This window comes from Oryza sativa, chromosome 11 (assembly GCF_034140825.1).
Source record: "Oryza sativa Japonica Group chromosome 11, ASM3414082v1".
Classification (NCBI taxonomy): domain Eukaryota; kingdom Viridiplantae; phylum Streptophyta; class Magnoliopsida; order Poales; family Poaceae; genus Oryza; species Oryza sativa.
This window is the reverse complement of record NC_089045.1, coordinates 24,405,656-24,427,932: the sequence shown is the minus strand read 5'-3', so window position 1 is coordinate 24,427,932 and position 22,277 is coordinate 24,405,656. Positions and strand designations below refer to the sequence as shown.

General features: G+C 39.3%; 2 protein-coding genes across 2 annotated transcripts; both read left to right on the top strand.

The window, feature by feature from the left end:
- Positions 1–9,602: 9,602 nt before the first annotated feature.
- On the top strand, positions 9,603–12,760 carry LOC4350817 (3-ketoacyl-CoA synthase 20). Its single transcript, XM_015762391.2, has 2 exons — positions 9,603–10,373; positions 11,707–12,760. The coding sequence occupies exons 1-2, from the start codon at positions 9,702–9,704 to the stop codon at positions 12,517–12,519; spliced, it is 1,485 nt and encodes a 494-aa protein (XP_015617877.1). The 5' UTR covers positions 9,603–9,701; the 3' UTR covers positions 12,520–12,760.
- A 3,647-nt stretch (positions 12,761–16,407) lies between these two features.
- Positions 16,408–21,206, top strand: LOC4350816 (GDP-mannose 3,5-epimerase 2-like). The gene is made up of 7 exons (NM_001423216.1): positions 16,408–16,481; positions 17,401–17,796; positions 18,962–19,055; positions 19,150–19,279; positions 19,357–19,489; positions 20,348–20,555; positions 20,659–21,206. Exons 2-7 carry the CDS (start codon positions 17,402–17,404, stop codon positions 20,812–20,814), a joined length of 1,116 nt encoding a protein of 371 aa, NP_001410145.1. The 5' UTR covers positions 16,408–16,481; position 17,401; the 3' UTR covers positions 20,815–21,206.
- The last annotated feature ends 1,071 nt before the right edge of the window (positions 21,207–22,277 follow it).

Genomic DNA, 22,277 nt, shown 5'->3' with positions numbered 1-22,277 from the left:
TTAATGCTCCATTTCCTCGAAAAAAATAATGCTCCATTTCCTCGAAAAAATAATGCTCCATTTATGTGCTAAAATGAACTAATAGTAATGGAATCTCAAAAAATTACCCATGCGTTTAACTATTCTAAGCAAATATTTTTTTCCCAGAGAGAGAGAGAGAGAGAGAGAGAGAGAGAGAGAGAGAGAGAGAGAGAGAGAGAGAGAGAGAGAGAGATGTGGTCACGTGCAAGTTGCAACTATACGTTGCTAGCTAGCTAGAACCCATACGGATCGATGGAACGAATTTAAAGAGGTCATCCGCCACCAGCACGTACATAGCTACACGTTTGTTGACCGCCCCCTTGACCTTCAACGAATTCCACCGGTTTTAGATAGACATGGTTAGATGTATTAGTCACTTCGTTAGTTTACTCTAAAGTTTATATCGATAATGCTATATATAAATGTAGTATTATATACCGTATGTTTCAAATCTCATTTTCCACAGCTTTGATTTTTTCCCAAACACATAAAATAATTGCATGTCAATATACTAGGAGAGAGCAATATTTAGTACACAATGTTACACAGCTCTAACAAATAGATTGTAATGATTGGCTTGTAAGTTATAGGTAAGGATTAAGTCATAAGAAGAGGTTGTTCCATAGTTGTTGTCATATAAGTGTTTTGTGGTTTGGATAAAATTTCCTTTCACTTGAGACAAGTTATTTTTGCCATGTTTGCAGTTAATGTTGTTGCCATTTCTCAAGAACCGGCGAGAGAAAAACATTTTATCTCTACCGAGTGTGCAAGATATATATTTAATATCAACACAAGAGAAAATATAGACACACTAGCTAATTTATCACACATGAAATAAAATTATATGTCCAAACCAAGAGGAAAAAAAACATGGAACAGTAGGGCACTGATGGCGCCGGGAAAGCAAAGCTATTGGCTGCAAGCATGACCGTGGTTGTCGGCCGGCCGGCGACCTAAAGGGTGAGAGCTGAGCTAGTTTGGAGGAGTAGCAGAGGGTAGTTGACTGCTGGGCCGGAAATAAATGAGAGGAGAAGGAGAAGACGACTCAACAGTCAACAAATTAAGCGAAGATGTGTACTCGATCCCTTCGTTCAAAATAAATCGATGGCATATTCTAATAAACGAATCTAAACATACTCACATCTTAATTAATGGAAGTCTAGACATGGTAAGAGAAATTAATATACCGATCAAAATTGTACGTACGTATGTAATCGTGTGTAGATGACCGTGTCAATGCGTCCTTTGCTAACATGTGAAACGTAGTAGCAGATCAGGATGTATACGTATATATACTTTCTAAAGAAATAGAAGCCCATTTATTTCACCAAACTTCTTTTTCGGATTTGCTATCCTACTGTCAACAGTTTTCAGGGATGAAAACTTTTAAATTTTAAACCGTCCAATATGCTTTGAGATTTGTGCTGGTGGAGGAAAATGGAAAAAAAAATCAGATGCTCACATCAAGGATTGAACTCGAGACCTGCAGCTTGCATGCTCATTCAACTAACCAGTTGCTCCATCGTAATTTTTCAATGTTATATCTGAGTTACAGATTATTTATATTGTAGTTACGTAGTAGTTAAAATGTAACTACATTGCAATTACACAGTAGTTACATCTGAAAGTTTTTCATTGAAAAAACTGTCGAATGTTGTATAGCTTCTTCCCCCTTTTTTTTTCACCGAATCCCTTAACCCAAAAGAATTTCTAGCTAGGCTCCTTTTGCACCCCCCCCCCAACTAGTTAGAATAATCTTTTAGTTTTGCAATAAAATTTGCTAGGGTTGATAGTGCATTATAACTAATTATATCTCAATATCTTTTATGTTGAATAATCCCACATTAGTTGTGGAAGGATAAGGGATCTAATATATAAGTGGATAAGCCTCTCACCTTATTGGCTAGATTTTAGGATGGGAAAGACTCTTTACGATCCTATATTATACTTTTTACTATTTATATAAGTTGAAAGAACTGAGACTGCTTTAGACATAGAGGTTTTAAATTGCAAGCAAACAGTCAAAGAAAATTTTGATAGTTGTATCATCTAGGACTACAAAATTTCAGCATAAAGTACAACTAGTCTAAAGAGAAACAAAGAAAAGAAATTATACCGAGTAGTAAGTGAATCATTTTTAAGTGATCCAACAGAATAATTTAGAAAGTAAAATAGATTTTTTTTTCATTTTGAAAGAACTCCTGGAAAACCCCATAAAAATGCAAATGCCATAGAGCAAACAGCAGCATGCATGCAAGATCTAATATAGTTTAATGCTGCTAAAAATATCTGATTTTCATGAGTGCGTGTTGGTTGGGCAGATTAGCTGATGATGATGCTGCCTAGATAGATAGCCACACCACCTGTAGCTGTCATGAGGATAACATGACATATGTACGCATGATGAATATGGAGTATGGTTGTTAGGTTGGAGAGATGATCCACCACAATTGACAAATTGGAGCCGTGGTAAATTTGCTTGCGTGAGCATATATCTTGTATGGAATGGATATTGTTCCTTCTTGAGCCATAAATTTAAGAGGAAAACCCTGAGGCGTTGGGACGTTGTTGCAAAATGTCTTTCTTCTCTCTTTGATGGTGTTCTTCAGTGAAAACTATGTCCTGATCTCCTAGATGGGTAGCGGCGATGCTCTCAACGTCATATCCTCCCTAGAGGTATCGTTTTGAAATTCCATTTTTCGAGAGATGTCGTGATCCTGTTTTGCTTTTCAGTAGCGAGGATCCGAATGTAGACGCGTGATGTGATTGTACTTTTTCTATTTTCCTAACTATAGTCTTTCAGAGCTATAAATTTGTTATTTTTTTTACTGATCATACATCAATACAAAACTCTGCATTGTCTCGGTTGTTTCAAAAATAAATTTAAGAGGAAAACTGACTAAAAAATAATAAATAAACTTAAGAGGAAACTAATTAACTTGGTTAACACGTCTTCTTAATAACGAGAGCAATGCTAGCGTAACTAAGACTTGAATTACATTTTAGTTAATAAATAAAATCATGCAACCACAATTTCACTGTCATCTAAGCTAAAATTAATTAAGTGTTCTCCTGATCATAATGCTTTCAGATCATGCATGTGCAAGACCTAGAAGAATTAAACGACCTTTGATTTTAGTTTGGCAAATAATGCATGGAATCCAGCGGCTATATACGCTTCCTACAAGAAGAAGTTTTTCAAAAGAAGAAAACACACACCTAAGCTAGAAGAAGATGGTTAGTCATGCAATATTAAATGATCAGGTTGTTAGTTGAAGCAAATATGTACAGTATTAATATGTGCATGCATATGGGGCTGGACGGAAAAACAAGAGGAGCTAGCTGGAGTACTATAGCTAGCAAGTCCACATGACCACGAGATTAATTAGTATATATGTAGAAAAAGGTTTGGTCAAATACATTCAGAAGAAGATATAATATCTATGTATGCGTTCCAAAAATAATTAACAGGTTTAAATTAATGTTTATATTAGGCATTTGGGCCATCGATCCGAACTGCTTCACTAGAGCTAGATGTTCACGTGCAACTGACCAACCGTACGTTGGATACGCATCTAACGGCTGGTCGTTTCCTCACCAACTCGTTGCCTGCGCACGTGGTTAATTTCTTCTCCCTTGTATAGTGATAGCGAATTAGTGATGCTCTTTCCATAACCTCTTCCATGATTTAGATTTTTCTGCTACTATACGGTACGTATTAGTGAATACATATCTCTGGCATAGTATAGGAAAAGATGGAACAATCGTTGCAGTATGTGAGCACTGTTCATTACAAAGGTTAATTATCTTACTGTAGCTACCATAGCCCTGCAGTAAACTTTTTTTTGTAAATGAATCGTCGCAGTACCAATTAATTCATTAAATAGAGTTAAAGTATCGTTAGGGAATGTCTCTCAAACAAACAAACGACGACTCTTGGAGCCTTGACGCTCTGGCTTTTACGGTCAAGTCATGGCTTCTTATCTGATCTTGGCTATTATGATATCTGAGGTTATAGTTCTGAAATTATAATTTTCACTTAATGAATAAATAACCGAACAATATAATATATATAATCTCTCAGAAAAAAATTGAAAGGGCTACTATACTTCTCGTCCGAACAGGATGATATATACGAGGTATCAAGTTTTGATAACTGGTCAGTATAATGTTCTTATTCCTGTGAGTATTATATGATACAAGTAAGATATCCGATAATACTTACGAGGTATGATGCAATGCTTTCTAGCTTGGTATCAGACTGTGATACCAATCGGAATCGACGGGTATGTGTTTGGTACACGTGGCGAGGAGGAATTTGGTACTAGTGGCGAGGAGGAAAGCCGGATGCATATGCATGTTGTTGCCGGTGTGGAGGGAAAAAAAACCAAAGCTTATACGTCCCGTTGCCAGTGGTAAAGATGAGAAAGACGAAGAGAGAAGGTGATGAGGACAAAATTTGTACCTCCGGCCAAGAGAAAGACCACCGGATCTTGCTCATAGTAGAGAAGCAATGCTGAAATCCAGATAGTCTCTGCCATCATGAGCGTTTTCATGTAGTCTCTGCCATCATGAGCGCCCTCACACGAATACGCACTACATGAAAACGGACATACCATGTGAGGTCGGGCTCTGCCATCGCCGCCACCGTGAAAGTCATGCGAGATCGGCCGGCTTCGCCACCATTGCTTACACACCGCCCGTCTCTTCCACGTATGTATCGAGATCTAGAGAAAGTGAGATAAAGGAGATGGGAAAAGCAGTTGCGGATGAGATTAGAGCAAAGGGATAAAAACGTAGCTGGGGAGGGGATCCCATTCTAAATATCTAGGACGGATTCCCGGTAAGTAGCATTCCCGAAAAATGAAAGCACACACACGTATAAACCCCCAACTGGTCGCACTGATCAAGACGCCCATGTCAACCCTGCAGCGATCCCATGCTGCAGGGGTCGCCGGTCAGTACGTCGGCCGGCGCGTCGATCGCCGACACCTTCCTCTCCAGTTTATTCCCACACGTAGAGCACGCGATGAAGGAGGGCCATGTCGCCGCCGCCGTCTTGAATTCATTCGATCGGTTGCAGCGACGGGGTCTCGACCAGATAAGATAGAGCTGGAGACGCGCAGAAGCAGTAGCAGTATATGCCAGTGTAGCAGTAGCAGTAGAGGCCACAGTAGTTGTGGACTTGTAGTTGACTGATGGCCGGAGCAGCTAGCACCTAGCAGCGCTATAAATCGATGGAGGAGAATGATGGGTTTGAGTTGCTTTTCGATCGAAAGGAGTTTGGTACGGCCCTGTGTTTAAACGTTTACGGGTGATCAAAGCAAAATAGTTGGGGTGACAATGAAATGGGCATGAAAATATGTGATAAGGAAATTCGAACGAAATTTGACGCGTGGGGGCTTATGCACGCGGCTTGTTAATGACACGAGAGTAGTATGTATAAGTGAAGGTGATGTTAATTACAGCGTCGTTCGTTCCCTTCGTTTTATATTATATGTCACTTTGACTTTTCTAGTTAAACATATTTAACTTTGATAAAGTTTATAGCAAAATATAACAATATTTTTATAGAAAACAAATATAGTATCAAAATATTTTTAATGTTAGATTTAATAAGATTAATTTTGGTGTCAATTAAAAATCTTGCTACATTTTTCTATTAGTATGGTCAACCTTAAGATATTTTGACTTCGAAAAAAGTCCAAACATTTTATAATATGAAATGGAGAAATATTAAATTGTGTGTACTCTATTGCTGTAAATTAAAGGATGTGTACTCATCATTTTTGCGCAATCCTCCCTTAGTTTAGAAGTGCATACTAGCTAGTTAATTTGTGCTAAAAATTAAAGAGTGTTTAGATTTCAGGCTATACTGATATTTTTAAAATTTTCAAGTCACTTTTCTTTTTGCTCGGATGATGATCTGATGGTTCTCATAACTCTGATCTATTACTTAATTATTTTCAATAAAGCCCTTTCTTTCTTAGACAAAATGCTAAAAAAATAATTTACAATGTGATTACATGAAATAAACTTACACTTCATAAAAAATTATAAAACTACATGGACAAATATTGAAATTTAGATAACAATAAGGTAAACCCGAGTTTAACAGCAAAATTTGCGGTAAAAGATAAGCTAAAATTGCATATTTTGCATATCACTATAATTTTTGGCCTAGCAATGTCCAATTTTATTTCATGCCGAAAATTACTGAGTTAGAGCTTGAGGAAAAGTGTAAAGGGTCCAAAATGAAAAAAAAAAGTCAGAATAAAAGGATGTCCAAATTAAAAAGGAAAATTTTGGCTAATAAGGAGGTCACACAAACGTAAAAGTTTGGTAAAGAAACGAGATTCAAACTGAAATTCACTCCTCTTTAAATTAAGGTTTTTGATTAACAACACACTTTATACGGACCGGTCCGGCCGGAAAAGAAGCTTAATTTGTGCCCCTTAATTAGAGTACTTTTGTATATAATATTGCCTTTAATTTGGTCAAACTAAATGCTACGTACGTACATGCCCTTTTGGATCATCTATAACCAAATTAATTAAGGGGAGCAAGCTTCTTCAGATTTGGTTTTGGTTGTTGAATTCGATCAGCTTGAATTGGCCTGCGCCTGATATATATGTCGATCGGCTCAACCACAAATTACAAGTAAACGTAGCACGTCACTCACGTTACGTACGTTCGTCTGGGCCGGTGCAACCGTACAACGGTGCAGGGGTTTACAGTTTCCATCAACGAGAAAAAAAAAACAAATCTCTTTGTGTATTTAATTTGCATGTCCCAGCCGGGATCTCTATTCCATTAGTAAACATCATATTTGCATGTCCAACTATAGCTAGCAATTTAATTAATTCAATGTGTGTAAGTACGATGAGAATGTATAGCGTGTTTAGTACAAACGCATACACTCGTAACACTTACATGATTATACCCATACGAGTACCTCTAACAGACTAGGCTAGTATATCCCATTTAGAACTTAAACCCAGGTAAGTTCGTTTCTATTATAAGAAATCTAACCGTTGAGATACGTTTACTTTGCATGTATATAGCATGCTTTGTATATGCATACTTAACAATAAAGTTTATGACGCATGCATTAGAATCAGCTCAATAGCGGAGGGTTTTTTTTTACACGTGAAAACGAAATATCATTAGCGTATTCACAATTAAGTAGTAACTATTGCAAATTTAAAAATTAGATTTATTTGATCTTTTTGAAACTTCTATAAAAAATTTTCACGAACATACCACTTAGCGGATCTCATTGAGATAGTAAATGAGAAAGCAGTCTAGATTACAAACAGGGGTAGATCTAGCATGGGTGTTAGGGAGACTCGAGCCCCTATACCCCGATAAATTATCACTGGTAGAAGGGGAGAGAAAAGGCAGAAGAAGAGGGAAAGGGGGAAGAGAAGGAGCGGTGAAGGAGGAAAAGGAAATAAGTCCCCCTGTGATCTTATCCTGGATTTATCCCTGTCATAACACTAAGTCTGAGGCATGAGATTTGTCTTTGCCCGCCTTTATATATGCAAAATACTTACATGACTTGAGTAGTTGACACTCCTCTGAAAAATTGACTTACATCTTTTATTATTTTTCCAGTTTGAGATATGAGATATCTCACGTAAAAAATTGACAAATATAGTATATGTTTTTCCATAATATGTTATATATAATAAGATTAGGTAAAATAATAAACTTATAAATTGGAGATTACGCAGAGAGGTTCTAGACGACAAGTTAAAAAAGAGAGAGGACGGTAGGGAGTTGTGACAACAATATTGATGATGGAGAAAACGACTGAAATGTGTCATATCTAATTAAGGTCGTCTATTGCAAGCTATATCACACCCTCGGTCTATATATCCACATCTAATTAAGCTATACACCCTGTTCTCCGTCACAAACCTAGCCCCTTCATTTCCTCCTCCTGTTGCTGATGCTAAGTTGCTAACCCACTCTCTAACCAATCGAAAAACTTTTTGGCCGGTTTTTCCAAAATTACAAATCTTACAACTTCAATGAAACAACTTTTGCAGCATAATTTTTTTCGAGGTTGTGTGTATTCATGTCACCAACTTTTATATATACAATAAAACGACCAGTTTAATTCCAGTAAGAAATGTTCGACTGCTCAGCTACAAATAGAACACACTATGCGTGTTGACTACACTACAGTAAAAAAAAAGTGCAGCCACACATACCCATAATCTACTCCCTCCCTGTTCAACTACTTATGACTTTATTCTATTTATCTTTAAACTTTGATCATTCATCTTGTATTATTTTTTTTTAAAAAAAATACAAATACTTAAAAGTAAAGTGTGTTCTATCTTAATAGGTCCATAAAACTTTCATTAAAATTTTATCTACCCATTTCATTAAAATTTATTAATGGTTAAAGTTAAAATGAATCAGTCAAAAAAAGTACTGACAGTTGTTTGAACACAAGAGGACATCCATGTCCAGCATGGAAACGTACGGCACGGCTGTGACCATAATCAAACCCCGATTGGAAAAAGAATGTCATCTAGTTATTTGTAAATCACTTAAATAGTAATGACTATATTTTTAAAAAATCAACAAGATTGATTAATATATGACAGGTCACTCTATAAAAGTTAAAATTTAATGCATATTGTAAAAAAGTTGATTAAGTAGTTGTGATTTTTTAACTTATAGAAAGTTATATTCTAACCTGTATGTGTATAAATTGATACTTCATCCGTTTAAGGTTATAAGACATTTTAACTTTGGTCAAAGTCAAACCGATCCAAGTTTGACTAAGCTTATAGGAAAATATAATACTATTTATAATATTAAAATAGTTTCATCAAATCAATAATTGAATATATTTTCATAATAAATTTGTCTTGGGTTAAAAATGTTACTACTTTTTTCTATAAACCTGGTCAAACTTAAAACAGTTTGACTTTGACTAAAGCCAAAACATCGTATAATCTGAAATGGAGGGAGCACATCACATGTTAATATATTTTCTAAAATTGTACTCCCTCCGTCCCTTAAAAAACCAACCTAGTACTAGATGTGACACATCCTACTACTACGAATCTAGACATATCTCTATCTAGATTCATTGTACTAGAATATGTCACATCCAGTCCTAGATTCGTTTTTTCCGGGACGGAGGGAATATCACTGTTTAAGTACTTCCTCCGTTTCACAATGTAAGTCATTTTAGCATTTCTCACATTTATATTTATGCTAATGAATCTAGATAGATATATATATGTCTAGATTCATTAGGATCAATATGAATGTGGGAAATGCTAGAATGACTTATATTCTGAAACGGAGGGAGTAACTTGCAAAGGATGAAGAAACGTCCTCACATGTTTAAAATCCACTCTTAACCCGGCCGAGCCAGACCCAAAACCCGCGCCACGTACGCGCGAGCCCTTCTCCCCCTTTTCCCGGCGCCTTCGGCCTCCTCCCTCCACTGCACTGCACACATTAATGGTAGCTCCAGGTGGTTGCACCCACCCCCCACCTCCTCCTCCACCACCGCCGCTATATATCCCCCTCCCCCTCTCCCCGCCATCTCCGACCACCCACCACCACCGCCCTCCGCCGCGTTCCATCTCCTCTCCCCTATCCAAGAAACCGCTCCCGCCGCCGCAGTCGGCCCGTACCGGCCGGGGAAGATGAAGCTGCTCTACCACCACGCCATCTCCAACGCGCCGTACCTCATGCTGGCCGCGGCCGCCGCGGCCGTGGCGCTGCGGGCGTCGCGGCTGGCCCCCGCCGACGACCTCGCCACGGCGCGGGAGCTGCTGGCGACGAACCTCCCGCTCGCCGTGGCGCTCCTCGCGGCGGCGGTCGTGCTCGCCACCGCCTACCTGATGCGGCGGCCGAGGCCGGTGTACCTGCTCGACTTCGCGTGCTACAAGCCCGGTCCCGAGCACGTGGTGACGAGGGAGACGTTCATGGCGCAGTCGGCGGCGGCCGGCGCGTTCACCGGCGACAGCCTGGCGTTCCAGCGGAAGATCCTGGAGCGGTCGGGGCTCGGGCAGGGGACCTACTTCCCGGCGGCGGTGCTCAACTCGCCGCCGAACCCGTGCATGGCGGAGGCGCGGCGGGAGGCGGAGCAGGTGATGTTCGGCGCCATCGACGCCGTGCTGGCAAAGACCGGCGTCCGGGCCAGGGACATCGGCGTCGTCGTCGTCAACTGCAGCCTCTTCAACCCGACACCGTCGCTGTCCGCCATGATCGTCAACCACTACAAGCTCCGCGGGAACGTCGCCACCTACAACCTCGGCGGCATGGGCTGCAGCGCCGGCCTCATCTCCATTGACCTCGCCAAGCAGCTGCTCCAGGTTTAATTAATTACTACTCCTACCTCCTAATTACTCCATTAAGCTACTAACTACCAACAGAAAAAAAACATCTTTATTTCTCCATTAAGCAATTAATTCATGATGTTTACTTATTTCTTGTAGTCTAGCTAATTAAACCGATATTAAATCTAGCTTAACACACTACTGTTAAGCAATCAACATTTTTTGGGTAAACTGTAGATGGTCAGTCAATTCTGAAATTTCTTTTGATTATACACATATAATTTTGGGACTTGACCAAATTAATTGTAAGCTAGTACAAAATATATACATAAACCAAAGAATTAACTAACACTGCACAATCAACCTCGTAAGTAGTTATTCCTATCTCTGACGATATAATAACCAAATTAATCTCAAATAGTCATCCCTATATTTGTTCCAAAGGTATGATACATCAACTATATTAAGAACCAATTAATAATCAATCAATTAACCTTTGTGTAAAACTACATAATATTTCCAATCTTGCTAATCACCTGCTTAAATTAGTTGCAACCCATAAACAAAATTAAAAAATTAATCACTAGGGCCAGCTACAGTAATCAGCATCTCTCCAGCTTGCTTGGGGATTAACTGCTGGGTCACTACTACTACCAAAAATGGTCCAGCCAGCAGCAATAATAACTGTACAAATTGCTAGAAAGACACAGGTGACATGTCCGACCACCTCTGCTAGCTCCTCGCCGCCGTTAATGGCCGGCGACCACACCGAATCATCAATGCGCGGAGGAGACCGCCACCTGCGTGCACAGCACAGCGTGTGGTTGGTCCGATCAACTTGTGCCCTAGCTAGCTCGCCATTGATGACGACAGCTAGATCGCCCAAAGAGAGACCCACTGCACTAAACTCAAAAAGTTCTTCGATTCGTGGTTGAGAATTGCCCTCCGCGAGGATGCACCGTTTAGGATATGTTTGAGTGAATAAAAAAAAGTTTGAGAAGACACATAAACCGAGATAAGTCATTAGCGTTAATAATGTATTGAATATTAATTATTTTAAATTATAAAAAATAAATTGATATGATTTTTAAAACTACTTTACTATATTTTTTTATAAAAATATAGTATCGTTTAGGAGTTCGGAAAGCATTCATGTAAAAAACAAGAGATGTTTTCTCTCAATTCACTGCTAACGAACACAGCCTTTTGGAACAGATTATTAACTGAATTATTTTAGTGAATCATGTACACAATGATAAATATAATTTTTAAAAAATAAACTTAACAAAATAGTTTTAAAAAGTGAAAAGAAGATTTTTTTAACAACATTTAGGGACATGAAACTAATAATTTGAGCGTGTTTTTGCAGGTTCACCGGAACTCGTACGCGTTGGTGGTGAGCATGGAGAACATCACGCTCAACTGGTACTGGGGCAACAACCGCTCCATGCTCGTCTCCAACTGCCTCTTCCGGATGGGCGGCGCCGCCATCCTCCTCAGCAACCGCGGCGGCGACCGCCGCCGCGCCAAGTACCAGCTGCTGCACACGGTGCGCACCCACAGCGGCGCCGCCGACCGCGCCTACCGCTGCGTGTTCCAGGAGGAGGACGACGCCGCCGGCGTCGGCGTCGCGCTCTCCAAGGACCTCATGGCCGTCGCCGGCGAGGCCCTCCGCACCAACATCACCACCCTGGGGCCCCTCGTCCTCCCCATGTCCGAGCAGATCCTGTTCCTGGCGTCGCTCGTGGCGCGCCGCGTGTTCGGCCTCGCCGGCGTGAGGCCCTACATCCCGGACTTCAAGATGGCGTTCGACCACTTCTGCATCCACGCCGGCGGCCGCGCCGTGCTCGACACCATCGAGAAGAACCTCGGCCTCGGCGCCTGGCACATGGAGCCGTCGCGGATGACGCTCTACCGGTGGGGCAACACGTCGAGCAGCTCGCTCTGGTACGAGCTCGCGTACGCCGAGGCCAAGGGCCGCGTCCGCCGCGGACAGACGGCGTGGCAGATCGCGTTCGGCTCCGGGTTCAAGTGCAACAGCGCCGTGTGGAGGGCGCTCCGCACCGTCGAGCCCGACGCCGACGAGCGCAACCCGTGGGCGGGGGAGATCGACAGCTTCCCCGTCGAGGTGCCCAAGGTGGAGGCCGTCGCCACCGCCACCGCCGACGCCGCGTCGTCGTGAGATCGCCGCCGCCGGCGATGGCGACGAGGATGATGGTGGTTCTTGCAGGCTCGGTTGTTTGACTTGTTTTTCTTAGTTTCTTTCTTGTTTTTTTCTTTCCTTTTCTTTTGGGGTTTTGAAGTATATACCATCAAATTCAAATTAATGTACGCTATAACGTCAGGCAACCTGTAAACATTATTTAAATTTGATGATGGTTTAAACTAAGGTGACTTGGTTTGGAACCTGATGTTTGGATTCATCGTAACTGAGAGCCTGAGAGCCTGAGATAGATGATGTGGGCTGGAAAAGGAAAATGAAATCATTCCAAATTGTATAAACTTATGTGTAACTGATATAGCATGGGATGGGCCTAATGGGCCACGTTTTATATCCCCTACGTGATGTGTTTGGGCTAATTTTTGGTGGACTTTCTGTTGGGCTTGTGAATCATATATATTAACTTGGGCCGGGTAATCCCCATCATTTCCTTTCTCTTGTTCTCTAAACCTACTAAATTTGCCGTTAATTTGCTATAGGAGTCGACGTGCGAGAATGCTAATCCGCAACCAGTCGCGAGACACGCGTCGCGAGCGGAGAAGGGGAGCGGCGGACGGCGCGTGATTTTTTTCGGGAACGTTTTTTTTTCTTTTTGTTTTTCCTTCCGTACGAGTTTGTTTTCTTTCCGTAGTTTACGGTTTCCTTTTTTTTCCGTTTTTCTTTCCGTATCTTACGATTTCCTTTTTTTTTTTGCTTTTCTGTTTTTTTTTATTTTCGTATTATTTTTAGGTTTTTTTTTCTAATATGTATATGTAAACTTTATATATGTACAAGTACAAATTTTGTATACACGAATACAAACTTTGCATATACGTATACAAACCTTGAATACATGTATGCAAAGTTTGTATACGTATATGCAAATTTTATATATGTATAAATATAAACTTTGTATACACAAATACAAACTTTTTATACACATATACAAAGTTTGTATAAGTGTTTTTATTTTTATTTTTATATGTATGTACACAAACTTTGTATATATGTATACAAAGTTTGTATAAGTGTTTTTTTTTATTTTTATATGTATGTACACAAACTTTGTATACGTATATATTTTTTATATAATAAAGTGTATACATATAAAAAATTGTAAGTATAAACTTTGTATATATAAATACAAAGTATATACGTATATACTAATCAATGAGTAGAGACAGGCGCTGATCGCGCGCGCGCGGCCGCGCGACTAGTCGCGGATCAGCGTCCCCCGTCAACGTGTACTTTGGAGTAAGCATAACTGGTGTAGGTGTACTAAGCTCCAAAGTCCAAACACACTACACTTCCATTGCAACTCGAAGTGAATACAAAAGTATTTTAATTCTAAATTCCTGACCAGCGATCAAACTGTGCCCCAAAAAACAAATATTGTAGGCAGCTTGCGAAAGCAGAGGAGGATGATAGCCTAATTAGTTAGATGATTATATGTAAAAGTATTTTATATATAATCATCTAAAGTATTTTGTAAAAGTATTTTGAACATTCAAAAAAAAGTATTTTGTTGGAGGGGGTCAAGCCAATGCCAATCTCCCCTTGTATGTGCCACTTTATTCTCCTATATGTCCTTTGCTGAAAAATCAGTTTGGCATGTACTACATACCAAAATTCTCTTTCTTGACTTCTTGATTGGCCAATTAATCTACGGCGCATTGCACTGCTTAATTATTTGGTGAGTGAGAATGAGAAGAGACAAATTGACAACTTATAAATGTGCTATTGATCAAATTATGAGGTGTACGTACTTTTATGTAATGTCAGTTAGAGCAAGGATAATAATATAGCCAAATTTCTACTATTAGCCCATCTTTAAAGCCAATATATATAATATATTAGCTATAAGATTGGCTATAATTTTCTTCTCCTCTCTCTATCTCTCACTTATACATTTAATGTATTTGTCTTATAGCTTGTGATAAGCTAGCTCTTGCATAAGAGCCAACATCCTTAATTTTTCACTATCTCTCTTCTTCACCTAAGCTTATAGTAAGCTTATAGCTCATTATTAGAGCAGGTACAATAGCAGGCTATTAGCCAGCTGTAAATATATTTTAATAAGATAAAAGATGAGAGAGAAGAGCAGCGGGCTACAGATCTGTAGCCAACTACAGCACGGACTCCAAGATACAATGTATGTATGACAGGTGGGACCATATATTAGTAGTATAGTAAGCAATTATTATATGAATTAGCTATTAGATCGGTTATAGATGAATTGGAGCGAGTAGTGGGCTATACTATTAAACTTGCTCTTACATGTACTGTTAATTTTTCCACTTTTTTTAGCACACGATTGTCAATGATTATACTGGACCTCGCTTGATTGGGTAGTCGGGACGTCAAGATCAGCCAGCCTGGCTAACTCCAAGCCTCAGATCGATCGAGCCATCTCCTTTTGTCTTCACTTGAGTAGCTGCATAAGCAAAAGGCGCACATCGCCAACGTGCATTGCACAAGTGCCACGGTTCATGAATCATGACAAGTCCAAGAAGAAAGAGAAGAAAAAAATATTTGCATGAATTTTTTTTGTAAAATGATCCCTGTAGATGTAGGAGTATTTTTTTTGACGGTACCCGGTTTGTTCTTCTCTTTAAGCTGAGGCAGAAATGGGAGTTTTTTCTAACTTGTAGAGGCCTCTTTTGAAACTCAGGAATTTAGAGGGAAAAAATGTACTCTCTCAGTCACACGAGTCTAGAGAAAAAAATACTCATAAAATATAATAATCTAGTATTAAATTAGACACAATATAATACTATAAATTTGGGCAGAGGCCTGTTAGAGTTTGTCCAAATTTGTCGTATTAGATTGTGCCTAATTCACTACTAGGTTGTTATATTTTGATATATATGAAGTACTTCCTCCGTTTCATATTATAAGACTTTCTATATGAATAGATTTATTAAAATCTATATGAATGGAGGCAATGCTAGAAAGTCTTATAATATGAGACAGTCTTATAATATGAGACGGATGGAGTATCTAAGACGGTATGCTTAGTTGATTCCAAGTGATTGTTAAAGAAGCAACATGTTAGGTGGAGTACTTCACAAGAAAAGTACAGGAGTTTGGATGAAGTCACTCCAAAGTACTCCCTCCAACTTTTTATATGACTTTGGCTAGTTCAAATTTATACTAGCCTGCATCATATATATATGGATGTAGGTAATAGTTTTATAGGAATTAGGAATGGTAAATATCATAAGCGTCAAGTAGAAAAGAATCCATAAGTTTCTCGTCCCATGAAATTCATCTTTTTTTTTCTTTACTCGAAATGCAAGAATTGTTCCCTCAATATTTCCTACGAATTGAGCTGATTCTCAGAAAATTCTGCAAAAAATGTACGAAATAATTTGCTTGTAAGCAAAACCAATTTTGAAGTAAACCACCGAAATTTGGTACTCTTTCTATCCCATAATATAATGTACATTCATATTTGGTTTGGTTTCTAAAAATAATCTTTGATTTATAATTTCTCATATACTATAAAGTTTGTAAATTCAAATGTCAATCTAATTATATTATTTTGAACAAAACAAAATTCGATTCATATTATACTCACGGTTAAATAAAAATTTTAAAAACTAAATCTTAAAATACGTTCATATCTTATGTTATGGGATTGAGGTAGTACAAAAGTTTTTGGATCTTACTCCAGCTAGGAAGAATTTGAAAGCTGTGTCCTGGCTAAAACGTAAGTCAAACAAATCTGAGATTCTCAGGGACCAGTAGGTGAATCCCAAACCGTGGAGGGTCAAAAATGCAAAATGAACGAACTCGTTCTTCCCCTGTTCTTCTCGAATGCAAGTCTAACCTCTATATAAAGAGGAAGAATAAAAGCAAAGGAGATCCTGTGGGGGTGTGCAAGAATCTACCTCCCCTCCCCAAATCTCGCTCCCACGCCTCTTCCTTCCGACTTGTGACAGGTAATGCCCCGATCCCCCGCGGAAAAAGAAGTTCTTTTTATTGGTTATTATTAATTAATCCCGTGTGTTCATGGTCCTAGAAGTTGATTGAACGGATTGGTAATGGTTCTTTCTTGTTTATTAATCCGCCGGATTTCTGCTGTTCTTGGCTTGTTCGATTTTGGCCTGGCCATTTTGGATCGGTGGCTTTAGGATTTCTTTTTTTTTGGCCAAAGACTCCAGATTTGTTTTGGGGAAGAGAAGAGGATTTGTTAAGCTTGGACGCTTGGTTGGTTGGTGGGGAGTTAAGCAAGTAGTATTAGCCAAGCTGGAGATAGCTGCTGTAAATTTCTATCTTTTAATCTGTGATTTTGTGGATTAAACTTGCCCAAGGATCCATTTCTACCGTCTACTGCGTTCCATATCATGTTGCTCCCCCCAAAAGGGACCTACTTGCTTTGGTGTTGGATTGGAGCAGGGGATCACATTTCTTACTATCTTTTCCTGAAATTGAGGAGATCGCACATGGCATTCCGTAACTTCGTATTCGATGAATTATTGTGTGTGGGATTGCTGCCAGATGCAGTTTGTACAATTTAGTATGAGCTAAGTTAAGGGTTTAGCTTTAATAGTGGCTTGTCCTTTGAGGGTTTCATGGCAACACTTGGTTTTGACTACAAAGTTTGGCTGATTCATGTGTTATTGATTGAATATACATGGTCAAAACATATCCTTGTTGTGGTTTTTCATATCAAATTCTGTGATTTTAGTAGTAGTAGTCTTTGACTGTGTCTAGAAACATGTTTGGCAATCAGAACTTTTGTTTGGTAGCCAGAGCAGATTGGTTGTTTGCTTTAGAAGTTTATAATCTCAGCAAGGACAATGTATACCTCTTGAACGGTTTGTCGTCTTAAAGCTTGATGAATATGTGTTACTGCAGAATGGCGCTCAATGAGGAGTACACATACGTGGAGCTGGAGAAGGAGCCTTACTGGCCATTTGAGAAGCTGCGGATCTCGATTACGGGAGCTGGCGGGTTCATCGCATCCCACATCGCGAGGCGCCTCAAGAGCGAGGGCCACTACATCATTGCTTCTGACTGGAAGAAAAATGAGCACATGACTGAGGATATGTTCTGCCATGAGTTCCATCTTGTTGATTTGAGGGTGATGGACAACTGCCTCAAGGTGACCACCGGGGTTGACCATGTTTTCAACCTTGCCGCTGATATGGGAGGGATGGGATTCATTCAATCCAATCACTCTGTTATCATGTACAACAACACCATGATCAGCTTTAACATGCTTGAGGCCGCTAGGATTAATGGTGTCAAAAGGTAACTTTTGAACTGGTGCTGGCTCTGTAAATCCCATGTTTTATTTTTCACCAATTGATGCTATAGGATGCTAAGATCTGTTAAGGTATATAAAGCCTATCTACAGAAAAACATAGAAATGGAAATCATCACATAGTATTTGGCGGGAATCATCTACCTATTTGATTTGATATGCTAATACGATGTATTAATTTGTGTTTGGCTGAAGCTGCAACTTTGGGAAGTGAATGCCACATGTTAGCTATCATTAATTTAGAAGCGTTAGAATTGGAATGTGTGCTGCGTAGAGAATCTATGCGTACTGAGCTTGGATTGACCTGGCCTGTATTGGAAAGTTTCAATCAGGGGCTTCCTGCTAAACGATAAGTTTGATGACGTTAAGAGAAAGTGTGGACAAGTATTACTATTTCTAGGCAGTGCAGTTGCATATAGCAGATTAATGTATATCAACATAATGGGCATGGATTGACCTCAATGAGGAAAGCATAAATTAGTAGAATTCTACTTGGTGGTTGGTGCTGATTGATGATTTTTGGTGTGCCTTCATTTATTAGTGGATGTCCCTTATGGGGGATAGGCAGATAGGGGGTTTCTATGAAAACTTTTCACCTATAGGAGCTTTATGAACTGTTGGGGATCAAGGAAGATATTAGAATCTTTCAAATATTATCTAAAACTTGCATTTCTCTCCTGGTCAACAAAAATGCACTTCAAACATACTCCCTGCGTTTCATAATGTAAGACTTTCTAGGATTGCTCATATTCATATAAATGTTAATGATATGTGTCTAGATTCATTAACATCTATATGAATGTGGGCAATGCTAGAAAGATTTACATTATGAAATGGAGGAAGTAGTATTCACTGGTTGTAATTTCCAAAACAAACAGCTTTTGCAGAGAATTGTGTTCAACTCTTTGATAGAAAAAAACGAGTTTGTTGAGTTGACTGTATTCTTTTCTTTTTTCAGTCTATACATTGTTATCATTTCATTGTTATGCTTCCTGGCTTTCATAGATTGGCATGGCTTGGGGAAGCAAATGAAAGGAATGGATCATACGTAGAACCCTAGAATTCCTCAAAACAGAGCATTTACTTTAACAATCCTGTCATGTTATCATCACTCAGAAGAATCATCATTTTGGTTATTTTTTTTCCTTGTAGGTTCTTTTATGCTTCAAGTGCTTGTATCTACCCTGAATTTAAGCAGCTGGACACTGTAGTTAGCTTGAAGGAGTCAGATGCTTGGCCTGCAGAGGTTTCTAAACTTTCCCACTGATATATGTTCTGTTGCAAATTGATATGTTAATTATTGTTACAAAACAGCACTGATTTCAGTAATTACCTTTTAGCCTCAAGATGCCTATGGCTTGGAAAAACTTGCTACTGAGGAACTGTGCAAGCATTACACAAAGGATTTTGGCATTGAATGTCGGGTTGGCCGCTTTCATAATATCTATGGTCCCTTTGGAACATGGAAGGGTAAGCTACATATCTGGTACCTAGTAAAACTTGGGTATTGTTACTGTAGAAGTTATAATAATTGATTGGCTCTACAGGTGGAAGGGAGAAGGCGCCTGCTGCTTTCTGCAGAAAAGCTCTAACCTCCACTGACCGTTTTGAGATGTGGGGAGATGGTCTTCAGACTAGATCCTTCACGTTTATTGATGAATGTGTGGAGGGTGTCCTCAGGTAAACATTTTAATCTTATTTCTTCTATGCACAATCCAGTTATTCAGCATTTCCATATCTTAGTTTAACACCAAGCACATTTTTGCATAGATCTGCTTTTGCTACTCTGATCACGCCATGTTCAGATGATAATTGAAGGTTTACATGTATATTAATTCCAAGAGAAGTATCAGTTGTTTGTTAAACTTCTCGAAGTTTTCTAAATGTTATGGAATACTTATTTGATGAGCATAATTTTAGATTTTGAGAAACACTTTCCTCTTTGTGTAGTTTTCTTAATTACCACTTGTCCAACAGGCAATTTATTGGATGAGAAACAGAGTCTGTTGGTCCCTCTAGCTTGTACATAGGACCAGTAGACTGGGAGCACATTGATTGGTTCGTCGATCTCTAGTCTTTAGAGAAATCAATGCGCGTCATTGCAAATTCTGTATAAATGAATATGCTAGTATCTGAAATACTAGAATTGCTTAACATGTCTCAATTACTAGTAATGTCACCATGTGAGGCTGGACTTTTATGGCATACAAGTACTAGCAGTTCAATCTGCCAAAATGGTGTATCGCTGAGTGGTTCTTCTTTGATATAGTTGCTCTTAAATATATATACTTACAAAAAATAATTGAGAAAATAAAAAGGTAAATTTTAACCATTTTGTTCTTGAGCCTTGAATAATTATCCTTTTCACCCTCTGTCTGCTTGAAGGATCTTCCAACGCTCATAAAGTCAGTGACACAATAGAGCTTGGATTTAACTAACATCACAGCATACCATGTGATCTAAAGAGACATACCAATTTGTCTACATTTTTTTTTGGGGGCCGGTCGACCAAGTCATTACATTGCCAAATGCATTCAGGTTGACAAAGTCCGATTTCCGTGAGCCTGTAAACATTGGAAGTGATGAAATGGTCAGCATGAATGAGATGGCTGAGATAGTCCTCAGCTTTGAGAACAAGCAGCTGCCCATCCACCACATCCCCGGGCCAGAGGGTGTCCGTGGTCGCAACTCCGACAACACGCTCATCAAAGAGAAGCTTGGCTGGGCTCCAACCATGAGGCTGAAGGTACTACTATCCCTGATTTTCAGGCAACCATCTGCCTATCAGTTCATCGCCCCGAATTCATGCATTCTGATCATTCATCGGAAACTTGATTCTTGCGGCGCAGGATGGTCTGAGGATCACATACTTCTGGATCAAGGAGCAGCTCGAGAAGGAGAAGGCCGAGGGCGTCGACTTGTCGGCCTACGGGTCATCCAAGGTAGTGCAGACTCAGGCGCCGGTGCAGCTTGGCTCCCTCCGTGCTGCTGATGGAAAGGAGTGAGCTCTCACCCTGGGCAGGAAACAGGCATCATCATGATATAGTGCTACTGGTTTCAGAATTTTTCAGATGCCATATGATGGTTGCCAGCCACCACCATCTATACAATTTCTTGATTCTGTTTTGGACTTCACTTCCTGAAAGATCAAAGTTTACTAGTCTGCAATTTTCACTTCTTTGTGTTGTAAACGAGGGTAAACCGCTTTTATATATATACAAGAGGGTGATAATGGTATAGCATTACAGGGGGGAAAAACTTCACAAGAACAATGGAATTAAGAATGAATTCAAGATATATGTGGCCTGAGCTGTGTTAAGCATTCTTAGGCTGTGTTTAGTTGGTGGAAAAAGTGGGAATTTTGAAGAAAGTTGGTAGTTTGAAAAAAAAGTTAGAAGTTTATGTGTGTAGGAAAGTTTTTGATGTGATGGAAAGTTGGAAGTTTGAAGTTGGTGGAGGGGAACTAAACACGGCCTTAGGATATGTTCTCCCCCCTCATTTTCGAAATCATTTTCCTTGTTTTCCGCACGCGACTACGCGAGCTTCCTAAACTACTAAATGATGCGTTTTTACAAAATATTTTCTATAAGAAAGTTGTTTTAAAAAATATATTAATTTATTTTCAAGTATATTTAGCTAATACTTAATTAATTACACATTAATAAACCATCACGTTTTTCGTGCGGGGAGGTGGAGTTCCTCCCGAACGTAACCTTATTTCACACCATTTTCTGAGCCGTCCAATTTACATCCAATGGTACTACTGCTACTGGTTAAGTTGCAGTCATGACTGCACCTGATCCAAATCCATGTAGCGTCTACATGAACTATTATGGAAACATGTATCCCGCCATGTCATCCACTCACCTAACCTTTTACTTGCATGTGTTACCCTAAAACATGGATGGGATCATTCAAGGTGAGCTCGTTTCAGCCTATAGGATTAGATTCTCCTCGTTTTCTGTTAGCACGCTTTTTAAACTGTTAAACGGTGTATTTCGTGCGAAAACTTTCTATAAATAAGTTGTTTAAAAAAATCCAACAAATTTATTTATCAAAAATATATTAACACAAATTAATCATATGCTAATCACATTTCTCATTTTACGTGCGGCTAATCAGCCCAACCTATCTACAGAAACGAGCGCACCCTCAATCCAACCATGTATCTACAAAACCAATTATGCACCATAAATTTGTGTTTGACTGCTGTGATGTGGGTTAGTATATAGAATCTGTTTAGCTTTGTGAAACTTATGAAACCCCACTAAATCTAGGAAGATCGTATTATCCATCATATCTCAAACAAAATACTCTCAAGTTTCAACCAACCACTCAATCTGGTAAACAAATATTTTTTGAAAAATAGAATATGGTGCAAAATAGTTTTCAATCCGGTTTTATGTTTGATGCACAACTTTTCATTACCCTGCTTTTTTTTGAGAAAGCTAAAAACTGAGCCTTTTAC